General features: G+C 36.5%; 1 protein-coding gene across 8 annotated transcripts in view; it reads left to right on the top strand.

Annotated features, from left to right (window-relative positions):
- Nucleotides 1–25,239, top strand: part of Poc5 (POC5 centriolar protein) — a 45,650-nt gene that overhangs the window by 9,650 nt on the left and 10,761 nt on the right. For 2 of the 8 annotated variants that reach the window (XM_040272395.2, XM_013360185.4), the window contains exons 4-9: nt 9,779–9,865; nt 14,446–14,651; nt 16,691–16,867; nt 19,336–19,440; nt 21,952–22,131; nt 24,892–25,045. In XM_040272395.2, the coding sequence (XP_040128329.1) occupies nt 9,779–9,865; nt 14,446–14,651; nt 16,691–16,867; nt 19,336–19,440; nt 21,952–22,131; nt 24,892–25,045 (909 nt within the window). The remainder of the gene's footprint in view (nt 1–9,778; nt 9,866–14,445; nt 14,652–16,690; nt 16,868–19,335; nt 19,441–21,951; nt 22,132–24,891; nt 25,046–25,239) is intronic. The other 6 variants (XM_040272396.2, XM_005328942.5, XM_040272399.2 and 3 more) reach the window with 5 other exon arrangements.

Here is a 25,239-nt window from a genome sequence, read left to right on the forward strand (position 1 = left end):
ATGTATATTTTTAAAAATATCTCTTAATTTAAGATATTTTCAAGTTTAATAATGATACTGTATTATGATTCTGAAAAATGTCTCTTCAGATCAGCAATTCTTTTCATTAATGTGATGTAGGGGATCTTTTTACATTTTACCATGTTATTCCTGGCTGGATTTTTATTTTAACTCTTTTTTTTTTTTAAGACTAAAGTTTTTTAATTTTTAGTTGTAGATGGACACAATATCTTTTTATTTGTTTGTTTGTTTATTTAATGTGGTGCTGAGAATTGAACCCAGTGCCTCACATGTGCTAGGCAAGTACTCTACCACTGAGCCACAACTACAGCCCAAGTTTTTATGTATACCACTTTACTTGAAAAAAGTTTTGGTCCGTGTGCATGCAAAGCAAGCATTCTACCAACTGAGCTATATCCCCAGCCCAACTTCATTTAACTCTTCCTTTTATAAAAAGTAATACAGTTAAAGCAATGCTATAGCAATTGTATCTCTCTTAATGTTGCATCTGAGTTCTTTTTTTTTTTTTATTGTTGGTCGTTCAAAACATTACACAGTTCTTAATACATCATCTTTCACAGTTTGATTCAAGTGGGTTATGAACTCCCAACTTTACCCCGTATACAAATTGCTATATCACATCAGTTACCCTTCCATTGATTGACATATTGCTTTTCTAGTGTCTGATGTATTCTGCTATCAGTCCTATTCTCTACTATCCCCCCTCCCCTCCCCTCCCCTCCCCTTTTCTCTCTCTACCCCTTCTACCGTAAATCATTTCTTCCATTTGTATTATCTTGTCTTACCACTCCTTTCCTCTTATATATCATTCTCACTCCATTTCCCTCCCACCTCTCATCCCTGTTTAATGTAAATCTTCTTCTCAAGCTCTTCATCCTTACCCTGTCCTTGTTTACTCCCCTTATATCAAAGGGGTCATTTGGTATTTGTTTTTTAACGATTGTCCAGCTTCACTTAGCATAATCTGCTCTAATGCCATCCATTTCCCTCCAAATTCTATGATTTTGTCGTTCCTTAATGCAGAGTAATACTCCATTGTGTATAAATGCCACATTTTTTTTATCCATTCATCTATTGAAGGGCATCTAGGTTGGTTCCACAATCTTGCTATCGTGAATTGTGCTGCTATGAACATCGATGCAGCAGTGTCCCTGTAGCATGCTCTTTTTAAGTCTTTAGGGAATAGACCGAGAAGGGGAATAGCTGGGTCAAATGGTGGTTCCATTCCCAGCTTTCCAAGAAATCTCCATACTGCTTTCTAAATTGGCTGCACCAATTTGCATTCCCACCAGCAATGAACAAGAGTGCCCTTTTCTCCGCATCCTCTCCAGCACTTATTGTTGTTTGACTTCCTAATGGCTGCCAATCTTACTGGAGTGAGATGGTATCTTAGGGTAGTTTGATTTGCATTTCTCTGACTGCTAGCGATGGTGAGCATTTCTTCATGTACTTATTGATTGATTGTATGTCCTCCTCTGAGAAGTGTCTATTCAGGTCCTTGGCCCATTTATTGATTGGGTTATTTGTTATCTTATTGTCTAATTTTTTGAGTTCTTTGTATATTCTGGTTATTAGGGCTCTATCTGAAGTGTGTGGATTAAAGATTTGTTCCCAGGATGTAGGCTCCCTATTTATCTCTCTTATTGTTTCTTTTGCTGAGAACAAACTTTTTAGTTTGAGTAAGTCCCATTTGTTGATTCTAGTTGTTAACTCTTGCGCTATGGGTGTCCTATTGAGGAATTTGGGGCCCGATCCCACTGTATGTAGATCGTAGCCAGCTTTTTCTTCTATCAGACGCCGTGTCTCTGTTTTGATATCAAGCTCCTTGATCCATTTTGAGTTAACTTTTGTGCATGGCGAGAGATAGGGATTCAGATTCATTTTGATGCAAATGGATTTCCAGTTTTCCCAGCACCATTTGTTGAAGATGCTATCCTTCCTCCATTGCATGCTTTTAGCCCCTTTATCAAATATAAGGTAGTTGTAGTTTTGTGGATTGGTTACTGTATCCTCTATTCTGTACCATTGGTCCACCCGCCTGTTTTGATACCAGTACCATGCTGTTTTTGTTACTATTGCTCTGTAGTATAATTTGAAGTCTGGTATCGCTATACCACCTGATTCACACTTCCTGCTTAGCATTGTTTTTGCTATTCTGGGTCTTTTATTATTCCATATGAATTTCATGATTCTTTTATCTATTTCTACAAGGAATGCCATTGGGATTTTGATTGGTATTGCATTGAACTTATAGAGAACTTTTGGTAATATCACCATTTTGATGATGTTAGTTCTGCCTATCCATGAGCAGGGTATATTTCTCCATCTTCTAAGGTCTTCTTCTATGTCTTTCTTTAGGGTTCTGTAATTTTCATTATATAAATCTTTCACCTCTCTTGTTAGGTTGATTCCCAAGTATTTTATTTTTGGGGGGGATATTGTGAATGGAGTAGTTGTCCTCATTTCCGTTTCAGAGGATTTGTCGCTGATATACAGGAACGCCTTTGATTTATGCGTGTTGATCTTATATCCTGCCACTTTGCTGTATTCATTTATTAGCTCTAGTAGCTTCTTTGTAGACCCTTTTGGGTCTGCTAGGTATAGAATCATATCATCTGCAAATAGTGATAATTTAAGTTCTTCTTTTCCTATTTTTATGCCTTTAATTTCTTTCGTCTGTCTAATTGCTCTGGCCAGTGTTTCCAGGACTATGTTGAACAGAAGTGGTAAGAGAGGGCATCCCTGTCTTGTACCAGATCTTAGAGGGAATGCCTTCAGTGTTTCTCCATTCAGAATGATGCTGGCCTGTGGCTTATCATAGATTGCTTTTACAATGTTGAGGTATGTTCCGGTTATCCCTAATTTTTCTAGAGTTTTGAACATAAAGGGATGCTGAACTTTGTCGAATGCTTTTTCTGCATCCATCGAGATGATCATATGGTTCTTATTTTTAAGTCTATTGATGTGGTGAATAACATTTATTGATTTCCGTATATTGAACCAGCCTTGCATCCCAGGGATGAATCCTACTTGATCATGGTGTATAATGTTTTTGATATGTATTTGAATCCGATTCGCCAGAATTTTATTGAGGATTTTTGCGTCAAGGTTCATTAGAGATATTGGTCTGTAGTTTTCTTTCTTTGAAGTGTCTTTGTCTGGTTTCGGAATCAGGGTGATGTTGGCCTCGTAGAATGAATTTGGAAGTTCTCCCTCTTTTTCTATTTCCTGAAATAGCTTGAAAAGTATTGGTGTTAGTTCCTCTTTAAAGGTTTTGTAAAACTCTGCTGTATACCCATCCGGTCCTGGGCTTTTCTTAGTTGGTAATCTTTTGATGGTTTCTTCTATTTCCTCTATTGTTATTGGTCTGTTTAGGTTGTCTATATCCTCCTGACTCAATCTGGGCAGATCATAAGACTTAAGGAATTTATCTATGCCTTCACTATCTTCTATTTTATTGGAATATAAGGATTCAAAATAATTTCTGAAGTGTCTGTTGTGATATTGCCTTTTTCATCCCGTATGTTAGTAATTTGAGTTCTCTCTCTTCTTCTCTTCGTTAGCCTGGCTAAGGGCCTGTCGATTTTATTTATTTTTTCAAAGAACCAACTTTTGGTTTTGTCAATTTTTTCAATTGTTTCTTTTGTTTCAATTTCATTAATTTCAGCTCTGATTTTAATTATTTCTTGCCTTCTACTTCTTTTGCTGTTGTTTTGCTCTTCTTTTTCTAGGATTTTGAGATGAAGTAAGAGATCATTTATTTGTTGGTTTTTTCTTTTTTTGAGGAATGAATTCCAAGCGATGAATTTTCCTCTTAGAACTGCTTTCAGTGTGTCCCATAGATTCCGATATGTTGTGTCTGTGTTTTCATTTAACTCTAGGAAGTTTTTAATTTCCTCCTTGATGTCTTCTAAAACCCATTGATCATTCAGCATCCTATTGTTCATTCTCCAAGTGATGCTTGATGATTCCTTCCTTCTTTTATCATTGATTTTCAGTTTTATTCCATTATGATCAGATAAGATGCATGGTATTATCTCTACCCCTTTATATTGTCTAAGAGTTGCCCTGTGACATAATATGTGGTCTATTTTTGAGAAGGTTCCATGTGCTGCTGAGAAAAAGGTATAACTACTTGATGTTGGGTGGTATAGTCTATATATGTCAATTAAGTCTAGGTTGTTAATTGTGTTATTGAGTTCTATAGTTTCCTTATTTAACTTTTGTTTGTAAGATCTGTCCAGTGGTGAGAGAGGTGTGTTGAAGTCTCCCATGATTATTGTATGGTGATCTATTAGACTCTTGAACTTGAGAAGAGTTTGCTTGATGAACACAGCTGCACCATTATTTGGGGCATATATATTTATGATTGTTATGTCTTGTTGGTGTATGGTTCCCTTGAGCAGTATGAAGTGTCCTTCTTTATCCCTTTTAATTAACTTTGGCTTGAAATCTATTTTATTAGATATGAGTATGGACACTCCTGCTTGTTTCCGCAGTCCATATGAGTGGTATGATTTTTCCCAACCTTTCACCTTCAGTCTATGAATATCTTTTTCTATCAGATGCGTCTCTTGTAGGCAGCATATTGTTGGGTCTTCTTTTGTGATCCATTCTACTAGCCTGTGTCTCTTAATTGGTGAGTTTAAGCCATTAACATTTAGGGTTATTATTGAGTTCTGGTTTGTTCTTCTAGCCATATTTGTTTATTGATGTTACTAAACCTGATTTGTTATTCTCTTTGACTACTTTCCCCCCTTTACTGTCCTACCTCCCATTGTTGGTTTTCAATGTTATTTTCCATTTCCTCTTCCTGTAATGTTTTGCAAAGGATTTTTTGAAGAGATGGTTTTCTAGCTGCGAATTCTTTTAACTTTTGTTTATCGTGGAAGGTTTTAATTTCATCTTCTATCCTGAAGCTTAATTTCGCCGGATACACGATTCTTGGTTGGAACCCATTTTCTTTCAGTGTTTGAAATATGTTTTTCCAGGATCTTCTAGCTTTCAGAGTCTGTGTTGAGAGATCAGCTGTTATCCTGATTGGTTTGCCCCTAAATGTAATCTGCTTTCTTTCTCTTGCAGCTTTTAAAATTCTCTCCTTATTCTGTATGTTGGACATCTTCATTATAATGTGTCTAGGTGTGGATCTCTTATGATTTTGCACATTCGGCATCTTGTAGGCTTCTAGGATTTGGGATTCTGTCTCATTCTTCAAGTCTGGGAAGTTTTCTCGTATTATTTCACTGAATAGACTGTTTATTCCTTTGGTATGGAGCTCTGTGCCTTCTTGTATCCCAATGACTCTTAAATTTGGTCTTTTGATATTGTCCCATAATTCTTGGATGTTCTGCTCATGGTTTCTTAGCAGACTTGTTGAGCTGTCTATGTTCTTTTCCAGTTGAAATACTTTGTCTTCATTGTCTGATGTTCTCTCTTCTAAGTGATCCACTCTGCTGGTAGTATTCTCAATTGAGTTTTTAAGTTGGTTTATTGTTTCCTGCATTTCTAGGATTTCTATTTGTTTGTTTTTTATTACCTCTATTGCCCTGTGAAATTGATCTTTTACTTCCTGGATTTGTTTGTCAATGTGATCTTTCATTGTCTGATTTTGCTGTCTCATGTCTTCCTTGAGACTCCAGATCATCTGAAGCATATATATCCTGAACTCTTTATCTGACATTCCATCTGTTGCAGCTATTACCTCTTCGAAAGTTGAGTTGACCTGCATTGCTTGTGGTCCTTTCTTTCCTTGTCTTTTCATGCTGCTCACGTTTCTTTCTGCTTGGTGAAACTGTTGTGATTATGAGTTTTTCCCCCTAATTATTTATATTGCTCTTGTATAGTTGAAAAATCTCCCTTGCAGGGCGGGTAGTGGCTGTGCTCCTTCTCTAGTTGGGGTGATCTCAATACCGCGCTGGCATTCCGCTAGGCCTGCTCTGCCGGTTGTTCGCAGGTCTGCCCACCCTGCGGGAGCGGGTGGCGGCTCTGCTCTGCCCCCCCTCCAATTGTGGCGATATGACTATCACCCCCTCGGGTCGTTGGGCCTGATCCGGATGCGGGCGGCTGCTCTGCTCTGCCCCCCTACTCCAAATGGAGTGGCGTATCTACCATGCTGGCAGGCCTCTAGGCCCTTTCCGTTGGTGGGTCTCAGGTCTGCCTGACTCTGGCAGTAAGGGGAGTTGGGTGTCGAGAGTCCTTTGGTCCTTGCGGTCACGCCCACAGAGAGATTTTGAAGTTTCCCGGTTGTTCGCCAGGTGGGCAGGGCTATTAGCAGAGCCCGGAGGGCATGGCCATGTACGGGGCCATGCGGGGACCCTTCTAGCTGAGTCGGGCCACCGGGAGCCACGTGAAGAGCGGGGTAGCTGTGTCTGCGTGGTTAAGATCCCAGCGGGTGGTTTGGCTGTTCGCCGAGCGAGAGCAGGGCCTCCCGGGAGAGCCGATATGGCGGAGGCGTCTGCCGGTTTGGGCTGCCACTCCGCTCCGGGCCGCCGCCGCTTTCAGAAGCTGCTGGTGGTTGCGGGATTGGACCTCTGCGCCCGCCGGAGGGGCCACCTGTAGAGCCGGGAAGCTGCGACCACGTGGTAGGGACCGGGTGGGTGATGCGGCTGCTCCCAGAGCGAGCACTAGGCCTCCCAGGGGGAGCCCGGATGGCGGAGGCCGAATTCCGGTTCGGGCGGGGCGGGCCAAGCCGCTCCGGGTGACCGCCGCTTGCAAAAACGGCTGCTGTTTACAGAAGATGATTTCTGTACCCGCCGCAGGGCCACCTGTCTAGCCGGGTAGCTGTGGCCGTGTAGTTAGGGACCGGGTGCGTGATGAGGCTGCTCCCAGAGCGAGCCCTAGGCCTCCCAGGGGGAGCCCGGATGGCGGAGGCCGAATTCCGGTTCGGGCGGGGCGGGCCAATCCGCTCCGGGTGTCCGCCGCTTGCAAAAACGGCTGCTGTTAACAGAAGATGATTTCTGCACCCGCCGCGGGGCCACCTGTCTAGCCGGGTAGCTGTGGCCGCGTAGTTAGGGACCGGGTGTGTGATGCGGCTGCTCCCAGAGCGAGCCCTAGGCCTTCCAGGGGGAGACCAGATGGCGGAGGCCGAATTCCGGTTCGGGCGGGGCGGGCCAAGACACTTGGGGTGACCGCCGCTTGCAAAAACGGCTGCTGTTTACAGAAGATGATTTCTGCACCCGCCTCGGGTCCACCTGTCTAGTTGGGTAGCTGTGGCCGCGTGGTTAGGAACCGGGCGGGTGATGCGGCTCCTCCCAGAGCGAGAGCTAAACCTCCCGGTGGGGCCGCTTGCGGGAGCGGCTGGTGTCTGTGGGACTAGATTTCTGTGCCCGCGTGGCCGTCCAAGATCCACTTCTCTGGGACAAACTGTCACTTCCAATAAACCTACCAGTTCACGGCAGCTCTCTTCTTCAGGGAATTATGCTAGAAGTTCCTCCGTAGGTAGGCTGCGGCTGTTCCGATGGGTCTTTCTTATCCGGTTAAAGTGGAGACGTTAGAATCGCTGCTTCCTCGCCGGCCGCCATGTTGGATCCCGCATCTGAGTTCTTATTCCACAGTTTTATGGCTGGATTAAAACTAAATGCCCTAGCCAGGCGTGGTGGCACACACCTATAATCCCAGTGGCTTGAGAGGCTGAGACAAGAGGATCCAAGTTCAGAGCCAGTCTCAGCAATGGTGAGGTACTAAGCAATTCAGTGAGACCCTGTTTCTAAATATAATATAAAATAAGGCTGGGGATGTGGCTCAGTAGTTGAGTGCCCCTGAGTTCAATTCTCAGTACCAAAAAAACCAAACCCAAAAAAACAAAAACTAAATGCCCTCGCCCTACATTAAAGGTTGTCCCTAGGTAGCCCTAGAATCTCTCAAGTTACTTTATGAAACACATATCAGTACTGTTTCAGCAGTATTTGGGCATGGAGGATTGTTCGTGGGAGAACATTAGTAAAAGATGAACCCATAAATGAGACTGTGTCAACAACAGAATTAATAGCTGATAAAAATGAGTGAAAGGAGGGCTGGGGTTGTGACTCGGTGGTAGAGCGCTTGCCTAGCATGTGTGAGGCACTGGGTTTGATTCTTAGCACTGCATATCAATAAATAAAGTAAAGGTCCGACGACAACTAAAAGAAAACAAAATATTTTTTTAATTGAATGAAAGATAGAGAAAGGAGGACCTATCCATTCTTTATTCAGTAAAGTACAAATCCCAAACAGCTAACTATAAATAAGTGTTCTTTCAAAGGGCACAGAATGCCTTCCTCAGACAGTCCTGATAATGGACAGATAGCATTTTGTAGGTTTATACTTATGTAGGCATAAGGATCCCTGTTCTTGAAGGCACATGACATAACAACTCAAGAGTCACACAGCTCCTGGATTTTCAGTAAGTCACAGCTCTAGTTTCTGTTCCTTACCCTCTGTACACAATTTTTTTTTTTGTACTGGGGATTGAACTCAAGGGCACTCAACCACTGAGTCACATCTCTATCCCTATTTTGTATTTTATTTAGGGACAGGATTTCACTGAGTTGCTTAGCATCTCGCCATTGCTGAGGCTGGCTTTGAACTAGTAATCTTTCTGTCTCAGCCTCCCAAGCTGTTGGGATTATAGGCATGTGCCACTGTGGCCGTCTTGTTCACAACAATTTCTCATTGCCCCTCAGTCTTCAGTCTGTGTTGGAATGACAAATAGGACTACAGGCCTAGAACCTTAAAAAAATTTTTTTTAATTCTGACAAAATTTTCTACTTACATTTTATTACCTTCAAAAGATAGGAACCTTGGATTTTTTTCATTCTGCATCAGTGGTCTAGATCATGTTGGTTTTGGGGTGTTTTTTATTTTTTTAAGATCATGTTTTGATTACACTAAGTACTTCAACATGCAGTTCCTACTGAGCAAACCCAAAACACTACATACTCTCTTATACATTTAAATAGGAAAATTGATACTGTAGCTCTATATGCCTCTACCCTTATGGTTATTACCAAAAGGTTGTCTCCTCTCATGTTGCCAGCAATACTCCTGGTGTTACTAGTACTTTCCTTGCCCTAGTTTGCCAACATTTCAAGGTAATCATTTGGCATTTAAGATCATTGTTCTTTTCTTCCATGTAAGATAGTACTTATTTGTTTACGTTCTGTCTTTTCCAAAAAGAATTTAAGATTAAAATATACAATATATAGTAAGTATAAATATCCTGATTCAGATGCAGGCTTTGTTAGAATGGACTTTGTAAACTTATCACGTGTTCTCTGTTCTTGGTATTGCAGTCATCTGGTGTAAGTAGGATGTGTTCAAGTTGGGAAAGTGTATATAAGCCTCTAATGACAGTCTTGTGAGGGTTCCCTATTTTGCTTTTGCTATTTATTGACTAAAAGTTCTGAAACTGAAGCAGGGAAATCCTTGTTTGGGGAGAGCTAATGCTTTGGTTTGATTGCAGTTAATGGAAAGCACAGGCACAGAAAATACCCAGTGTCATTAGAAGATAACAAATCCATTTCTAATAGAATGAGTTGAATGCTGTAATAGACTGAATTCTTTCATCTATATTTCATTGATTGAGTTTATCAATGATACAATAAGGCTTTTCTATTTTTTTTTTCTTTCTTGTTCTTTTAGTGTTCCTGTATCACCAGCATACATTGTAGTTTCTTTGTTTTAAAATCTTATTTACATACTACTGCCTTCTTTAATTAGGTATATATGATTAAGCATTTAAGAGTGGTTCCATTTAATAAAAATAAAACTTTCTTTTCAGCAGGAAGCAGCTCTGCAGTAAGAGAAACTGCAATGGAAGTTGGAAAAGGATCTGATTTAAATATTTCCAGTCATTCAAAGATAGATGGTATGACCTTTCCTTAGCTTGTTTTTATTAATATGCAAGATTTTGTGGTTTGATAAACATTATCAATATAATAAGGGAAATAATATCAACATATTACTTGCAGGATTTTTTAAGTGCTAATGTTACCAATTGATTTTAAATGATAATATTTAAAATAACTTAGTAAATTTCAAAATAGTACAATTAAGACTGGTTAATGCATCGTAGTATTCAGTATTCTGTTTCAAAACTGCTAAGTTAGAAAATTAGTAGTTTTAAAGATTTTTTTTTTAATCTTATTTTTTTTTTTGATGGGGTTCTTTTTTTTTTTTTCTTTTTTTTGTCTTTTTTGGAACTAGGGGTCGAACCCAGGGCTTCGTGAATGCAAGGCAGATGCTTTGCCACTGAGCTACATCCCAGCCCCAAGATTTTTTTATATATATTTTTTAGTTGTCAATGGATCTTTTGTTTTATTTACTTATATAAAATATGGTGCTGAGGATCGAACCCAGGGCCTCACACATGCTAGACAAGCGCTCTATCACTGAGCCACAACTCCAGCTCCAGTTTTAAAGATTTAATGGGATGTTAGACAGCTTGACTAACTTAAATCTTTTGTAAACTATAGTGCACTATTTCCCAACTTTCAGGCATATCTGTATCAATGTAATGGCTTCTGTCATATCTTTATACCATCTGTTCTCTAATTTATTGGGTTTTTTTAATATATGTTCACTTTTTAGCTTAAATTCATTTCATTTTAAAAAGAAACTTTGTTTCAGTTATTATTGAATATAAAATTAATATGCATTTGTTAAAATATGAATGTAATGGTAAAAATAAACATATTGAAAACAAAGTATTAAGTTTTATTACAACATTGTTGGGTGGTGATGTGCTGGGCCTAAAATCAGTGGGGTTTTTTTTTTTTTTTGAAAGGAGAGATTAGCAATGTTAATGGTCTCTAGGCAAAACAAAGTATTGCAGAATGGCAAGGTTTTTGATATTTAAAATTAAATGGAGTGGGCTGGGGCTAGGGCTCAGCAATAAGCGCACTTGCCTGGCATGTATGAGGCACTGGGTTCGATTCTCAGCAACACATATAAATAAATAAAATAAAGGTCTATCAACAACTAAAAAATTTTTTAAATAAAATAAAATAGAGGAAATGGCAGTTTTTCTGAAACATGAGGCTAGAGAAAACTAAGGTTTTAAAAGCATACTAGAATCAGATTGAGAATATTTTTTAAAATAAAAATGGAATACTTTCCTTATTATGTGATTCAGTGTTACTCCATGTGGAAACCATTTAAGCCACCATTTTAAAAATGTCTCTACCCTTTATTTTCCTTACTTGTAATAAGTCTTTGGCAGTATAATCTTGGACAGGCCTTCCAAGTTCTTAAGTTACATGATTCTGTTTCTTAGAGGATATGTATATTTTTTCAACAATTAAAAATCTACAGAACTCCAGCAAGTTCTAGAGTAGGTTTGTCTGTTTGTTGTTCTTGTAGATGGACACAATATCTTTAATTTTATTTCTTTATTTTTATGTAGTGCTGAGAATCAAACCCAGTGCTTCACACGTGCTAGGCAAGCGCTCTACTACTGAGCCACAACCCCAGCCCTAGTAGGTTTGTCTTCTATTCATTCAGTAGGGAAGAGAGCAAAGTCCTTCAATCCTGGTTATTAGAACTCACAACAAATGTGAGCTACATGAAAAATGGTGATAGTCTCTAATTCCAAACATAAATGTGTGACAAAAAAATTAAACTTTCTATTTTGTGCTTTTTTTTTTCTTCCACATTTTTTATTGATACATTATACTTGCACATAATGATGGGATTTGTTATTGCATGTTCATACATTGGCCAGTATCAGTCAGCTGTGTTCTTACCATAGAAGAAATGTCTGCATTAAATTTGTGTATTTTGACCCATATAGTCTACTTGCATTTATATTTTTTTTTTAATTTTTTTATTTACTCTAATTTTTTATACACAATGACAGAATGTAGTTCATTTCATATTACACATATAGAGCACAATTTTTCAAGTCACTGATTGTATAGGAAGTAGAGTCACCATTCATGTCTTTATACATGTACTTAGGGTATTGATATCTAACTCATTCCACCGTCTTTCCTACCCTCATGCCCCCTCCTTCCCCTTTTTCCCCTTTGCCCTATCTAAAGTTCCTCCATTCCTCCCATGCTCCCCTGGCCCATCCCCACTATGGATCAGCATCCACATATCAGAGAAAATATTCGGCCTTTGGTTTTTTGGGATTGACTTACTTCATTTAGCATGATATTCTCCAATTCAATCCATTTACCTGTAAATGCTGTGATTTTATTCTCTTTTAATGCTGAGTAGCATTCCATTGTGTATGTATACCAGAGTTTCCCTATCCATTCATCTACTGAAGGGCATCTGGGTTGATTCCACAATTTAGCTATTATGAATCGTGCTGCTATAAACATTGATATGGATGTGTCCCTATAGTATGCTGTTTTTTAAGTCCTTTGGGTATAAACCAAGGAGTGGGATAGCTGGGTCAAATGGTGATTCCACTCCAAGTTTTCCAATGAGTCTCCTACTGCTTTCGCACCAATTTAGAGTCCCACCAACAATGTATGAGTATGCCTTTTTTCTCACATCCTTGCCAACACTTATTGTTGTTTGTATTTTTGATTAGCTGCCATCTGACTGGAATGAAGTGAAATCTTAGAGTAGTTTTGATCTGCATTTCTGTAATTGCTAGAGATGTTGAACATTTTTTCATACATTTGTTGATTGATTGTATATCCTCTTCTGAGAAGTGTCTGTTCAGTTCCTTGGCCCATTTATTGATTTTTTTTTTTAGGTTTTTGAGTGCTTTATATATTCTAGATGTAGTGGTCTATCTGATGTGCTTGTGGTAAAAATTTGCTCCCATTCTGTAGGTTCTCTATTCACCTCACTGATTGTTTCTTTTGCTGAAAAAGAAGATTTTTAGTTTGAATCCATCCCATTTATTGATTCTTGGTTTTAATTCTTGTGCTATAGGAATCTTATTAAAGAAGTTGGGGCCTAATCCAACATGATAGAGATTTGGGCCTACTTTTTCTTCCATTAGGCACAAAGTCTCTGGTTTAATTCTAGGTCCTTGATCCACTTTGAGTTGAGTTTTGTGCATGGTGAGAAATAAAGGTTTAATTTCATTTTGTTTTGTGCTTTTTAGAGATAGCAAGAGTTCTTTTTCTGGCTCAGGCTCTTCCCCACCTCCCTGTATAAGGACAAGGGATGGGAGTTATTTATATAAGTATATGTGTATAGATAGATGTATGTATTTCTCACCCAGCAAGTTAAAAGCTAAAAGAGTGCCTTATAACAGAGTATCTGGTAAATTAAATTAAATTATTAGCCCCTCTCTACTTATATTGTTGAATCTTATCCATATTAAGACCTATGCTAGTGTTATCATATTTCAATGCATAATCATTGCAGATTTTATACCAAATTTTCGTGCAAAAAGAAGAGTATGACCATTATGTGAAGCTTTTTTTTTTTTTAATATACCAGTATGACTTAAAAAATCATTTAGATTTTAATGCAGTAGATTAGGATGCAGTAGAATTAATGCAATGGTGATAATTATGCTATGCTATAAATTATGTTATTAATAAAGTATTAATGACCTATATAGAACCATTCTGACATTGGTCAATTATTTAATTCTTTCTGAGCTTTAGTTTTCTCATTAAAATAATGAGAAAACTTCTTAGGTATTATTAGGGTAACATTAAGGTAGCATGTGTTATAAGAGTTGACTTTTCAACATTTTTATTATAGGAACTTAGTACTTAATTCATGTTAATGTGATGATATGGATGATAATACTTGCAATTCAGGCTGGATTAGGATATATAAAGCATCCTTATTTGGGATAGGGGTCATTTGTTGGGCTGAGGGGAATGTAGGAGGCATTTCATGCAGGTTAATCCTAAATCAATGATAATACTGAAATTTAAAATAGCCAGATTAAGGTATATACCTGAAAGATAATTTCTCTCCGCCTCCATAGATAGCAAACAACTTTTTTTTACTCTAAATTAATTTGTTATATATGACAGCAGAATGCATTATAAATCATATTACACATTTAGAGCACAATTTTTTATATCTCTGGTTGTATATAAAGTATATTCACACCATTCATTCTCTTCATACATATATATACTTAGGGTAATGATGTCCATCTCATTCCAGGATCTTTCCTACCTGCATGCCCCCTCTTACCCTTCCAACCCCTCTGCTCTATCTAGAGTTTATCTAATCCTCCCATGCTCCACTCCCCCTCCCAACCCCACTATGAATCAGCCTCCTTATTTCAGAGAAAACATTTGGCATTTGGATTTTGGGGATTGGCTTACTTCACTTAGCATTATATTCTCCAATTCCATCCATTTGCCTTCCAATTCCATCCATTTGCCTGCAAATGCCATGATTTTATTCTCTTTTATTGATAGCAGACATCTTATAGCCTTTCAGTATTACTTCCTAAAAGTTTGGCAAAGTTTTTAATTTGGCTCAACTACTACAATTTTTCATTTATTCTAGGATCATCACCAATGTCATCACCAAGGAAGCCTTCTCACCCAGTCATGGATTTTTTCAGTTCACATCTTTTAGGTGACTCTTCCTCATCAAGGTCTAATTCTGCTCTTACAGATGCCCATGAAATATTTGTGGGTGATAGTCTTGTTTTTGATGAAAACCTTCAGAGGATGGAAAATATACTTGATCTTTGGAGTTCAAATCTTAAGGTATTGGTAGTTGTTCAATTACAATATATAGTACAGTAGTTTTACTCTTTTTTTTTTTTTTTCTGTAGCTAGATATAATACCTCTATTTTTATTTATTTATTTTTGAGTGGGGCTGAGGATCGAACCCAGGGCCTCATGCTAGGCAAGCGCTCTACAGCTGAGCCATAGCCCTAGCCCCTGTAGTTTTACTCTTGATTATTTATTGTCTTTTAAAAGTTTATCTTAAAAAATAAAATTCTCTGGTTTCCTGAGAAGATGAGTACAGTATCTTAGGTTTATGCTTCTTGGTTTTTAATGTACATTTGAACCACCTGGGGATCCTGCTAAACTGTAGCTTCATATCAGTGGTCTTTGAACAGAGTCCCAAGATTATATATTTCTATTAAGCTCCCAGCTGATGCTACTAGGTTAGAAATCATAACTTTGGCAGTTTTTAAAAGTTGTTAGTACTATTCTATATGTTCCATAGACTTTCTCAGATGTTTTGAAAGGCTTAGCTTTGGTGTAACTGACACCTGTTGAGCTTTTGTCATATCCTAGTTCCGACTGATGGAGGCCAGCATCTGTCATTCCCAGCTATCAGGGAAGCTGAGGCAGGAGGATCACTTGAGCCCAAAAATTCATGACCAGCCTGGGCAACATAGTCAGATCCTATCTCAAAAACAACAACAAACTAAGCACAATGGCACACACCTATAATTTCAGTCACCTAGGAGTCTAGAGCAACATGATCACAAGTTCAAGGCCAGCCTGGGCAATTTAGCAAGACCCTGCCTCAAAATAAAATAAAATAGTCTGGGGATACAGCTCAGTGGTACAGCCCATCCAGGTTCAATCCCTAATACCACAAAAAGTAAGTAAATAATAAACAAAAAAATAAATAAAACAAATCTTAAAGATGGCTAATAGAAATATTTCCTTTTACATAAAACAAAAGCTTCAACTCCCATAGTTTCCACTACCACCTCTATCTAAATAACTTCCCTGTCATTAGACTCAACATAGCCGATAGTCCTGAATTTCTTTTTTAGCAACATATATTCATTTTAGCCACTCTTATAACAACTACTATACATAATGCAAATCTTTAAAAAAATTTTTTTAAGTATGGCAAAAATGGCAAAGTTTTTTTGAAACATAGTTTAGGAAAATTAAGTTGAATATTTGTATACATGGAAAATATTATGGTCATGGGAGTTCTGTAGCATTCATATTTCTCTATATTTGGATTATATATTCTAGAAATAGATTATTCTAGAAATAATCTTTTAGCATAGCTTCTACCATTTTTATCCCCTTGAAACAGGTTTCATATTTCTTTTTTTATTTTTTTAGTTGTAGGTAGACACATTACCTTTATTTTATTTATATATTTTTATGTGGTGCTAAGAATCAAATCCAGTGCATCACATATGCTAGGCAAGTGCTTTACCACTGAGCCACAACCACAGCCCAGGTTTCATATTTCTAATAATAGTGTTAAGTCCATTGGAATAATATATAATCAACATTCAAATTGTTTTGTGTTAAGTTAACTTTACTTGTTATCCAGGTTATATTTTTTAATGATTATTTGGTCTTTTATTTATGCCAGTAGGGAGAAAAAACTTAGCAATTTGTCATAAGGTGACCATTGTGATAAATGATTTGGGGAAGAAAGCTTTAACTCCCATAGTTTCCACTACCACCTCTATCTAACTAATTTCCCAGTTATTAGTCTCAGCCTAGCTGATAGTCCTAAATTTCTTTTTTATCTGATCCATTTTAATATGGACATTTAAAGTCCTTGAATAAACAAAGAAGTTTAGTGAATGAGGCCTGAAAAAAATTTTAAATGACAAGACTTCTTACAAGATAACTTAAAATAAGGGAAAAAAAATTCCTTGATGTGGTAAATGTAAACTGCAAAGAGCCAGGACTGTTGAACTTGTATCATTAGCATGTTGTGATTTTTTTTTTTTTTAATGTTTCCTAACTTTAGTTTTAAGAAATGGTATTAAGGAACAAACTACTAATTGTCAGTATATTTGTTTTTCAGACAAACGTTTTATCTGAACTAAGTAAATGGAAACTTAATTTTATTGACTGGCACCGAATGGAAATGAAAAAAGAGAAAGAAAAACATGCAGCACATGTAAAACAACTAACCAACCAGATCAATGACTTGAAAGAGCTGCAAAAAACCTTTGAAATTTCCATTGGGAGAAAAGATGAGGTCTAATTTTTTTCTATCTCTTTGTAATTGAGATTCAGTAAATGCCTTATTAGGTAATAAATTCCAGGAAGTCATGATTATTTAGCTCATAAAAGACCACAAAGAGAAAATCATTTCAGAAACTAATAGAAAAATAAGTACATAACCATAGGATTTAGTCTTCCTATTAAATATACCAATGTAATATCATTTGACCTTTGCCTTTGACTTTGGTGTTCTTGATGTTTTAAGTGTCTGCTAAATGTAGGTACATTCGTTAATTTTTGTGGGATTTTTTTCTAATTTTTTTTCTTAAAAGCCCTTAAGAGAATATTAAGGAATCAGTATTACCCACTTTTTATATCATTTTTTAAAGAGGGCATTTTATTTATCCCAAATTTTGTTTGTGACATGTCTTTCTTCCTTGATAAAGATAATTCTTGACAAAAAAATACTGTTTGTTTCACTTTCTTTTAGCTTCCTAAGAACTTGAGGGTCATGTTCAGGTCTGTGGTAGTTTTTTGCAATCCAGACAGCACCTTGAACAAAGTGTATGTGCCCCCAAAGACCCTGTATCATTTTTGGGTAAGATGGTGGCTTTTAGAGAAGGACTCAGGGCAGACAACTCACTGCTTGTCTGCACAAGCAGCATTCAGATGTTTCAGTGAGCTAGATAAAGTTTATGTTTTGTTAAATATGCATTTCTTTAGAGGGTATAATGTAAATTTTGAACATTTTTTATGTTTTTTGAAACAATGGATATTAATGTGAGCCTTTTTTTTATTACCTTCAAAACCCTGTTCTAAGGTTTTTAAATATTTTAAATTTAATTTTTTTAATTTTGAAGTACCACAAAAAAAGAGTTACATATCATGTGTTTAGTTAATGAAAATGAATAAAGTAAGCAGCCATGCATCACCATCCATCTTGAAATAGAATGTAATGAATGTCTTAAGACTGTGTGCCTCTTCCTCTTTTAGGAATACATGTCCCCAGTTTACTAAGTATCTTTTTAATGTGGCAATTTTTAGATACATATTTCATTTACTAAGTTCTTTATAAGAGAAAATATTACCTTAGGATTTAAAAACCTTCATAGGTTGTGTGTGTGTGTGTGTGTGTGTGTGTGTGTGTGCTTTTTAAAAATATGTATTCTAATTTGTTATACATGACAGCAGAATTCATTTCAATTCAATACACATGATCACAATTTTTCATGTCTCTGGTTGTACACAAAGTAGAGTCACACCATTTGTGTCTTCATATATGTACATAGGGCAATGATCTCCATCTTTCCTACCCCCATGTCCCTTTCCTTTCCCTCCCTCCCTTTTACTTTATCTAAAGTTCCTCCATTCCTCTCATGCTCCCCTGGCCCATCCCCATTATGGATCAGCATCCACATATCAGAGAAAACATTCAGCATTTGTTTTTTTGGGATTGGCTTACTTAGCATGATATTCTCCAACTCCATCCATTTACCTGCAAATGCCATGATTTTAATGCTGTGTAATATTCAATTGTGTATATATACCCCAGTTTCTTTATTTATTCATCTACTGAAGGGCATCTGGGTTGGTTCCACAATTTAGCTATTGTGAATTATGCTGCTATAAACATTGATATGGCTGTGTCCCTCTAGTATGCTGTTTTTAAGTCCTTTGGGTATAAACCAAGGAGTGGGATAGCTGGGTCAAGTTTTCCAAGGAATCTCCATACTGATTTCCAGATTGATTGCACCAATTTAAAGTGCCACCAGCAATGTGTGAGTGTGCCTTTTTCCTCACATCCTTGCCAACACTTATTGTTGTTCATATTCTTGGTAGCTGCCATTCTGACTGGAGTGAGGTGAAATCTTAGAGTAGTTTTGATTTGCATTTCTCTAATTGCTAGAGATGTTGAACATTTTTTCATAAATTTGTTGATTGATTGTATATCTCTTCTGAGAAGTGTCAGTTCAGTTTGTTGGCCCATTTATTGATTGGGTCATTTGTTAAAAACCTTCATAAATTTTTTTAAAGGACAAGATAATATCCTTGAAGAAGTACATAAAAATGACTATTATTTGCTTTTAGAAAACTGTTGAAACCATAAAATTATTTAAATTATTGATAAATTTCTATATCCAAGGTTCCAGAAAGATATTTAAAACCTGGCCCTGCTCACAGGTCTACAGAATAAAAACTTTTTTGAATATGTAGCAAAACTTTCAAGTGTACATTTGTTTTTCCTGAATTAAATGTTAATAACTATTAATTTTAATATTCATAAACTTTTATTGAAAGTTAATAAGATATACAGACAATTCTTCTGCATTCATTAATCTTTAGAGTATTAATGTGGAGAATTTTTTGGGTCTTTCTAATAATAATGAGACTAAATAAATATGGCAGAGATCCATAGCTATTCTCTAGCATTTTTGATATATAAGTCAATTTCTCTCTTTCTGTATTGTAAGATCACAATAATTAAGTAATTGCTATTTACAGGTGATTTCCAGCTTGTCTCATGCCATAGGCAAGCAAAAGGAAAGAATAGAGTTAATGAGAACATTCTTCCACTGGCGAATTGGCCACGTCAGCTCCAGACAGGATGTAAGTATTAAAAAGACAAGACCACTGACTGATATTAGACTTCTGAAAGAGTTTAGTCCCCTTATTAGAATTCTAGGTCAAAAATTTACTTTCTAGTAAGTAAAAATGAATTTATGACTTAAAAATGATTGCTCTTATTTCAGAGGAATTTGATTTTGATGTAGTTTGGTAAAAATAGTTAGAATTTATTAACATAAGATATATATTATGATAGGTACATCGTGTGCTGCTCCATAGCAGTTTAATGAGGATTGTACCTAAATTACAAATGCCCTGATAGATTTTACCTCAGATGAGGTTATATAGAAAAAGAATTTGCAATCATAAAATATTCCTATGTTGTTTCTACTTCTAAAATACCTGTCTGGGTTCAGTGCCCATGCCTGTGGTCCCAGCTACTCAGTAGGATAAGGCTGGAGGACTGATTTGAGATCAGGCCAGCCTGGACAACACAGCAAGACCCCATCTCAAATAAAGTAAAATACCTGAATACAGCCCTTTTTTTTAATACTTATTTTTTAATTGTAGTTTTGGACACAATACCTTTATTTTTATTTATTTTTATGATGCTGAGGATCAAACCTAGAGCCTTGCATGTGCTAGGCAGGCGCTCTACTGCTGAGCCACAACCCCAGCCCCTGAATACAGCCTCTTCATAAAAAACCATTACTACATTTGTAATATAGTTGTGGATTAAAAAATAGTACCAAGGTTTATTGTGTAGACTTGCCTTAGTATAAGAATCAAGGCCATGCTGTTTATCTTTTTTTAGTTTCTATATAATTTAAACCTGAACATTTTTTATTTTAATTAAATAAGAACTAAATTAGATATCAAAATAGTGAACTGAGAGAATAGTAAATTATTGTATCAAAAGTGAGTAGAAAAGTATGAGAGAGACAGAGAATGTGTGTGTGTATCAGACAAGAAAACAGTATGAAAACCCGTGAGTATAGGAGATGGAAATGTGTGTGTGTGTATACACATATATACATACATATTCTTTTTCTTGTGATCTTTGAAGTAGTCTCTGTGCATTTAGTTTCCAAGAGATTAGTATTTAAGGAAAAAGCTATTGTTGTTGAATAGAATTTCTCCTATAAGAATACTCTAGTGTTTTCATTGTTTTATAAATCCAAATGAATTAAATCCACGTTAATCATATTGAAATAAGCTATTTAAAATGACTATACCGTATTTTGAAAATTATTTGTCAAGAGACACATAATAAGAATTAATACTTAAATGTTGGCTGGAATAGTTAAGGTGCCATCATTCTTTAGATAGTTTTTCAAATTTAAGAAAGTTGTACATTAGAATTACTTCTTCAAAAGAATTCATTGATTGTCCTAAAGTTGAAACCAGAAAGGAGACAATGACACTATGCCTTTTCTTTGACATGAGAAAAGGATGGGCATTAACATAGATTGCCATTTGACAATCCAAAGTACTGAACAGCCCTACAAGATTCCTTCTTGGGGGCCGTGGTTGTGGCTTAGTGGTAGAGTACTTGCCTAGCATGTGTGAGGCACTGGGTTTGATCCCGGCACCACATAAAAATAAACAAAATAAAGGTAAAGTAAAAAAATCCTACATTAAAAAAATAAATAAAAAGATTCCTTCTTAATTCCATGATTTCAAAAAAGAACACGTAGAATGCGCACATGAAATTGGTAATATCTGGTCACAAAAAGAGTATAAGATAGAATATGATAATTTCATAGAATTTTGCTTCAGCAAAAAACTAATGTAACATGTGAGAGCCATCAAGCAGCTAGACAAGCTCAAAAAGGAAGGGAAGTACACCCCTGTACCTTACCACTGGGACAAGGGAGATCCTAGGCCCTGAACAGAGCAGCTCCAGATGGCTGAAGGCTGATTTTCATGTTCTCTCTTTGTCACTGAAAGATGATTGAAAACTTCAAGGTGTATAAAATAAAGGATTGTTCCATCCTTAAAAAAAAAAGAATCCATTGATAAAGATTATGTTCCTATTTGGATCTGTTTGGCACTATATATAATGGCAAGATGTCTAAGTTAAATTAATTTTGTTTCTGATGGTGGCCACCAAGCCCAAGGGGAGGAAAGCAGTGTTAGTATCATCTGAAGCTACAGCCACCACCCTTTTTGCCTTACAGCCACTCTTTGTTACTTACCTGGCCTTGCTTTCAATTAAAAGGCTAATGCAGATTTGTAGCTAAGATGGCAAGTTTCTTTATTTCATTTGTTTTGTTTTTAAATTTTTTTCACTAGCTTTATAAGCAGTATCAAGCCAGGATATAATGGATAGAAGCTCACTCAAATCTGACTAGAGAGGTTACTTAACCTGTTTAAGCCTATTCTCCTAAATGCATCAAGAATAATATGATTATACAAAATTAAATGATAACGTATGTACACTATTAATGTAATATCCTTAACACATTACCACTATGTTACGTTTATTGTTATTACTACAATATAGTTACCATCCCCTGTGTTTTTTTGAGGTTGTGCATTACTTTCTTTCAGGTTTATGAATGCAAACTAGCTGACCAATACTTCCAGAGAACTTTACTGAAGAAAACCTGGAAGGGCTGGCGTTCCATAATACAAAGACAATGGAAAGAGGTGGTAGAACGAGCTTGTCAAGCAAGAGCTGAAGAAGTTTGTGTTCAGATTTCTAATGATTATGAAGCTAAAGTTTCTATGGTAAACTCTTTTAATTTACTTTCTTTTAATGTAGTAAATGAATAGATTCACTATTAATTTAGAGTTAGGCTTCTTTTCTAATCTATATGTAGTCAGGAATAAAAATTTAAAATGTCTATTCTATATTAATTTAAATTATGTTCTTATAAGCAGATGTAAATAAATCAGAAATTATTTTCTTTGACTTTTAATAATAAATTAGCAGTGTTTCCATGGGAAAATATTTGGGACCCAAAATGAAATAAAAACCATTCTGAAGAATACAGAGGTTTCTTGAAAACAAATGCCTAAGAGAAAAAAATTAACATTATGGCATTAAATTCTTAGTATTATATAAAATAAATTTTCAAAATACAAATAATTTTCCCCAATTCAAAAATAACATTCAAAAAATGCAGTTTAGGTTTGGTCTATAGGAAAATGTGTTGTTCACTTGGCACTTTAACTTGTAGATAATTGCCAGACATAGAGCAATACGCCTTTAATTCCACTGACATGTGAGGATGAGGCAGGAGTATTGCAAGTTCATGGTCAGCCTCAGCAACTTAGTGAAATCCTATCTCAAAATAAAATAATTTTTAAAAATGGGAATGTAGCTCAGTATTGAAGCATTCCTGGGTTCAATTGCCCATATCAGAAAGTTAAAAAAACAAACAAACAAACAAAAAAACCGTGGAACTGGCTTTCTGGGTATTCAAAAACCAAGACTTGGACACTAAAATCAAGGAGAATAAAATGTTTAAGAAAAATAGCCAGTATTTTGGTCCCTGCCCTCCAAGGTCATCCAGGAACAATGGGACCCACCTAAGGGCCCTGCAATTCACCCAACCTCCTGATCAGGAGGATCACAAGGACTCTAGAAAACAGGAAGACAACCAGTGTACATTCTGCAAAGAGAAGGGTCATTGGAGAGGAAAATGTCCCCTTAATGCTTCCAAGGCAAGCCACTTGTGGTCAGCAAGACTCACCCATCCTGGCACAACTGATAGAGGAAAAGACTGAAGAGGCCTTAGGTGCCTCTAAAGTTCCTAAAATTAACTCCTGAAGAGTTTTGGCTGATCTTAACAACAGGAAATAAATAATTTTTGGTGAACACAGGAATCACCTACTTGGTCTGGAAATATAACCAAAGATAAGTGTACAAATATGAGGATGGGAGAAAAGTCAAAGGACATTCAAGTGTGGACAATTAAAAGGGCAAAACAGTGGCCCTTTAAAATGTAACTTAAGGGCTAGGGATATAGCTCAGTTGGTAGAATACTTGTCTCGCATGTACAAGGCCCTGGGTTCAATCCCCAACACCATAAAAATATAAATTAAAAAATAAATAAAATATAACTTGAGATGTGCACTTGTGTCAGCCACACCAACAGTTAGTAAAGCCTAGAAGATATGCAGAAGGGGTTCTTAAACATAATTACCTGACACTAAAATCCTTGCACCTGGCATCTGTATACAGAAGGTAGAACTCATAGCTCAAACAAGGACCCTCAATTCCTATTTTTTTTCCTGATCTTAATTATAATATTTTTTAGTAGTCCATTCTCACAAAACTATTTAAAAGGAAGGAGAATCCTTACACAGTTGTTTAATTGAGTATCTTCAGACTTTGACTCTTTTTTGTATTCTGCTTTATAATTTATAATAGTATTTATACTTTTCGGCTTAAGCATCTGACTCTTTGCTTATATGCTTTAGTCATTGTTTAAGACTGGTTATCAGAAAACCAAGAAACCTGCAAAGTCAGATTGGCAGACACCCTAGATCCCTCAAGATTGAAGAATAGACTAAAGACAGGAAGGAACTGTAACAAAGACTTAAGACTTTGTTTTTGCCCATAAATTTTCAATGGGTATTTAAAAACAGGATTAAAGACTTGGTATCTGTGCTTCCATTTTGCATCTGTCTCCTTTGGTCTGAGTCACCTTGGATCCCAGGAAAAAAGTCTAATCTGATAAACATCTTGTAATGAGTGACTACCCCACACACACACAGCCCCAGGCAACTGCAATTTTCTTACTGGGGACAAGACCTTGCCTGACCAATCCTGAGGTGAGAACAGACAGACCACACCTGATCAAGATCACCTGCTTTGGCAGCTGTGAAAAGCCTCCAGTGTGCAAACTTTCCAACCCTTGCTCTCTTTCTATAAAACCTCAAGGTCATTGTTAGCTTCTCAAAGCCAGGGCTAAGGACATGTGTCCCCTTGTCTTCCTAGTGTAGCTACAATGAAAATGTTCCTTTCATGCTTTTCAAAAGAAATTTTTAAAATAAATTCTATCGATGATATTTACTTTTTTAAATTTCTGTTAAATTGCATCAATTTAGCAGTTTTTCCCCAAAGGGATTAAGAACCATCCATGGCTCATGTAAGTGTATTTTGTTTAATATCCTGCATAAAATCTTTTTTATGGTAAGGAATAACATTTGCATAATGAAAACACCAGCAAACTTCATGGGGCTGATAAAAAACCCTGCTTATTTGAACCTGACTTGATGGTTAGGAACAAAAATGATTTGTCAGTGGATGCACCTTTGCAAATAAGTTGAATCACAGAACAAGTATGTGGCAAGCTGTTTTTAGTATTTCATAGAAGAGTAATCTCATACTCTATATATGTAATAAGAATTATAATGCATTCTGCTGTCATATATAAATTAAAAAATTTACACAAAAATATTGCAAGTAATTTAGATCAAAGTTAACACAGTAATATTCATCCTGTGTCTCAAATGTTTTTCTTTCAATTCTTATGTTAGTTATCTGGAGCTTTGGAAAATGCAAAAACTGAGATTCAAAGACTGCAACAAGAAAAAGAACACTTTGAAGATTCCATGAAGAAAGCTTTCATGAGGGGGGTGTGTGCATTAAATCTCGAAGCCATGACTATGTTTCAAAACAGAAATGATTCAGGTTGGTCTCTCATTGAAGATTTTCTGCCTATTTTCAAAAAATAATTTGAGGCTGCTCCAGTGATTAGGGTGGTTTGTCATGCTAATATTCTGCAATGGATGTGTCATCTAGGTACTGATTAGTTTTAGTTTCATGGTGTCATATCCAGCTTTAAGTCCATCATGAAAACTAGACAGTTACTTATGATATTTAAG

This window comes from Ictidomys tridecemlineatus, chromosome 1 (assembly GCF_052094955.1).
Source record: "Ictidomys tridecemlineatus isolate mIctTri1 chromosome 1, mIctTri1.hap1, whole genome shotgun sequence".
NCBI lineage: Eukaryota > Metazoa > Chordata > Mammalia > Rodentia > Sciuridae > Ictidomys > Ictidomys tridecemlineatus.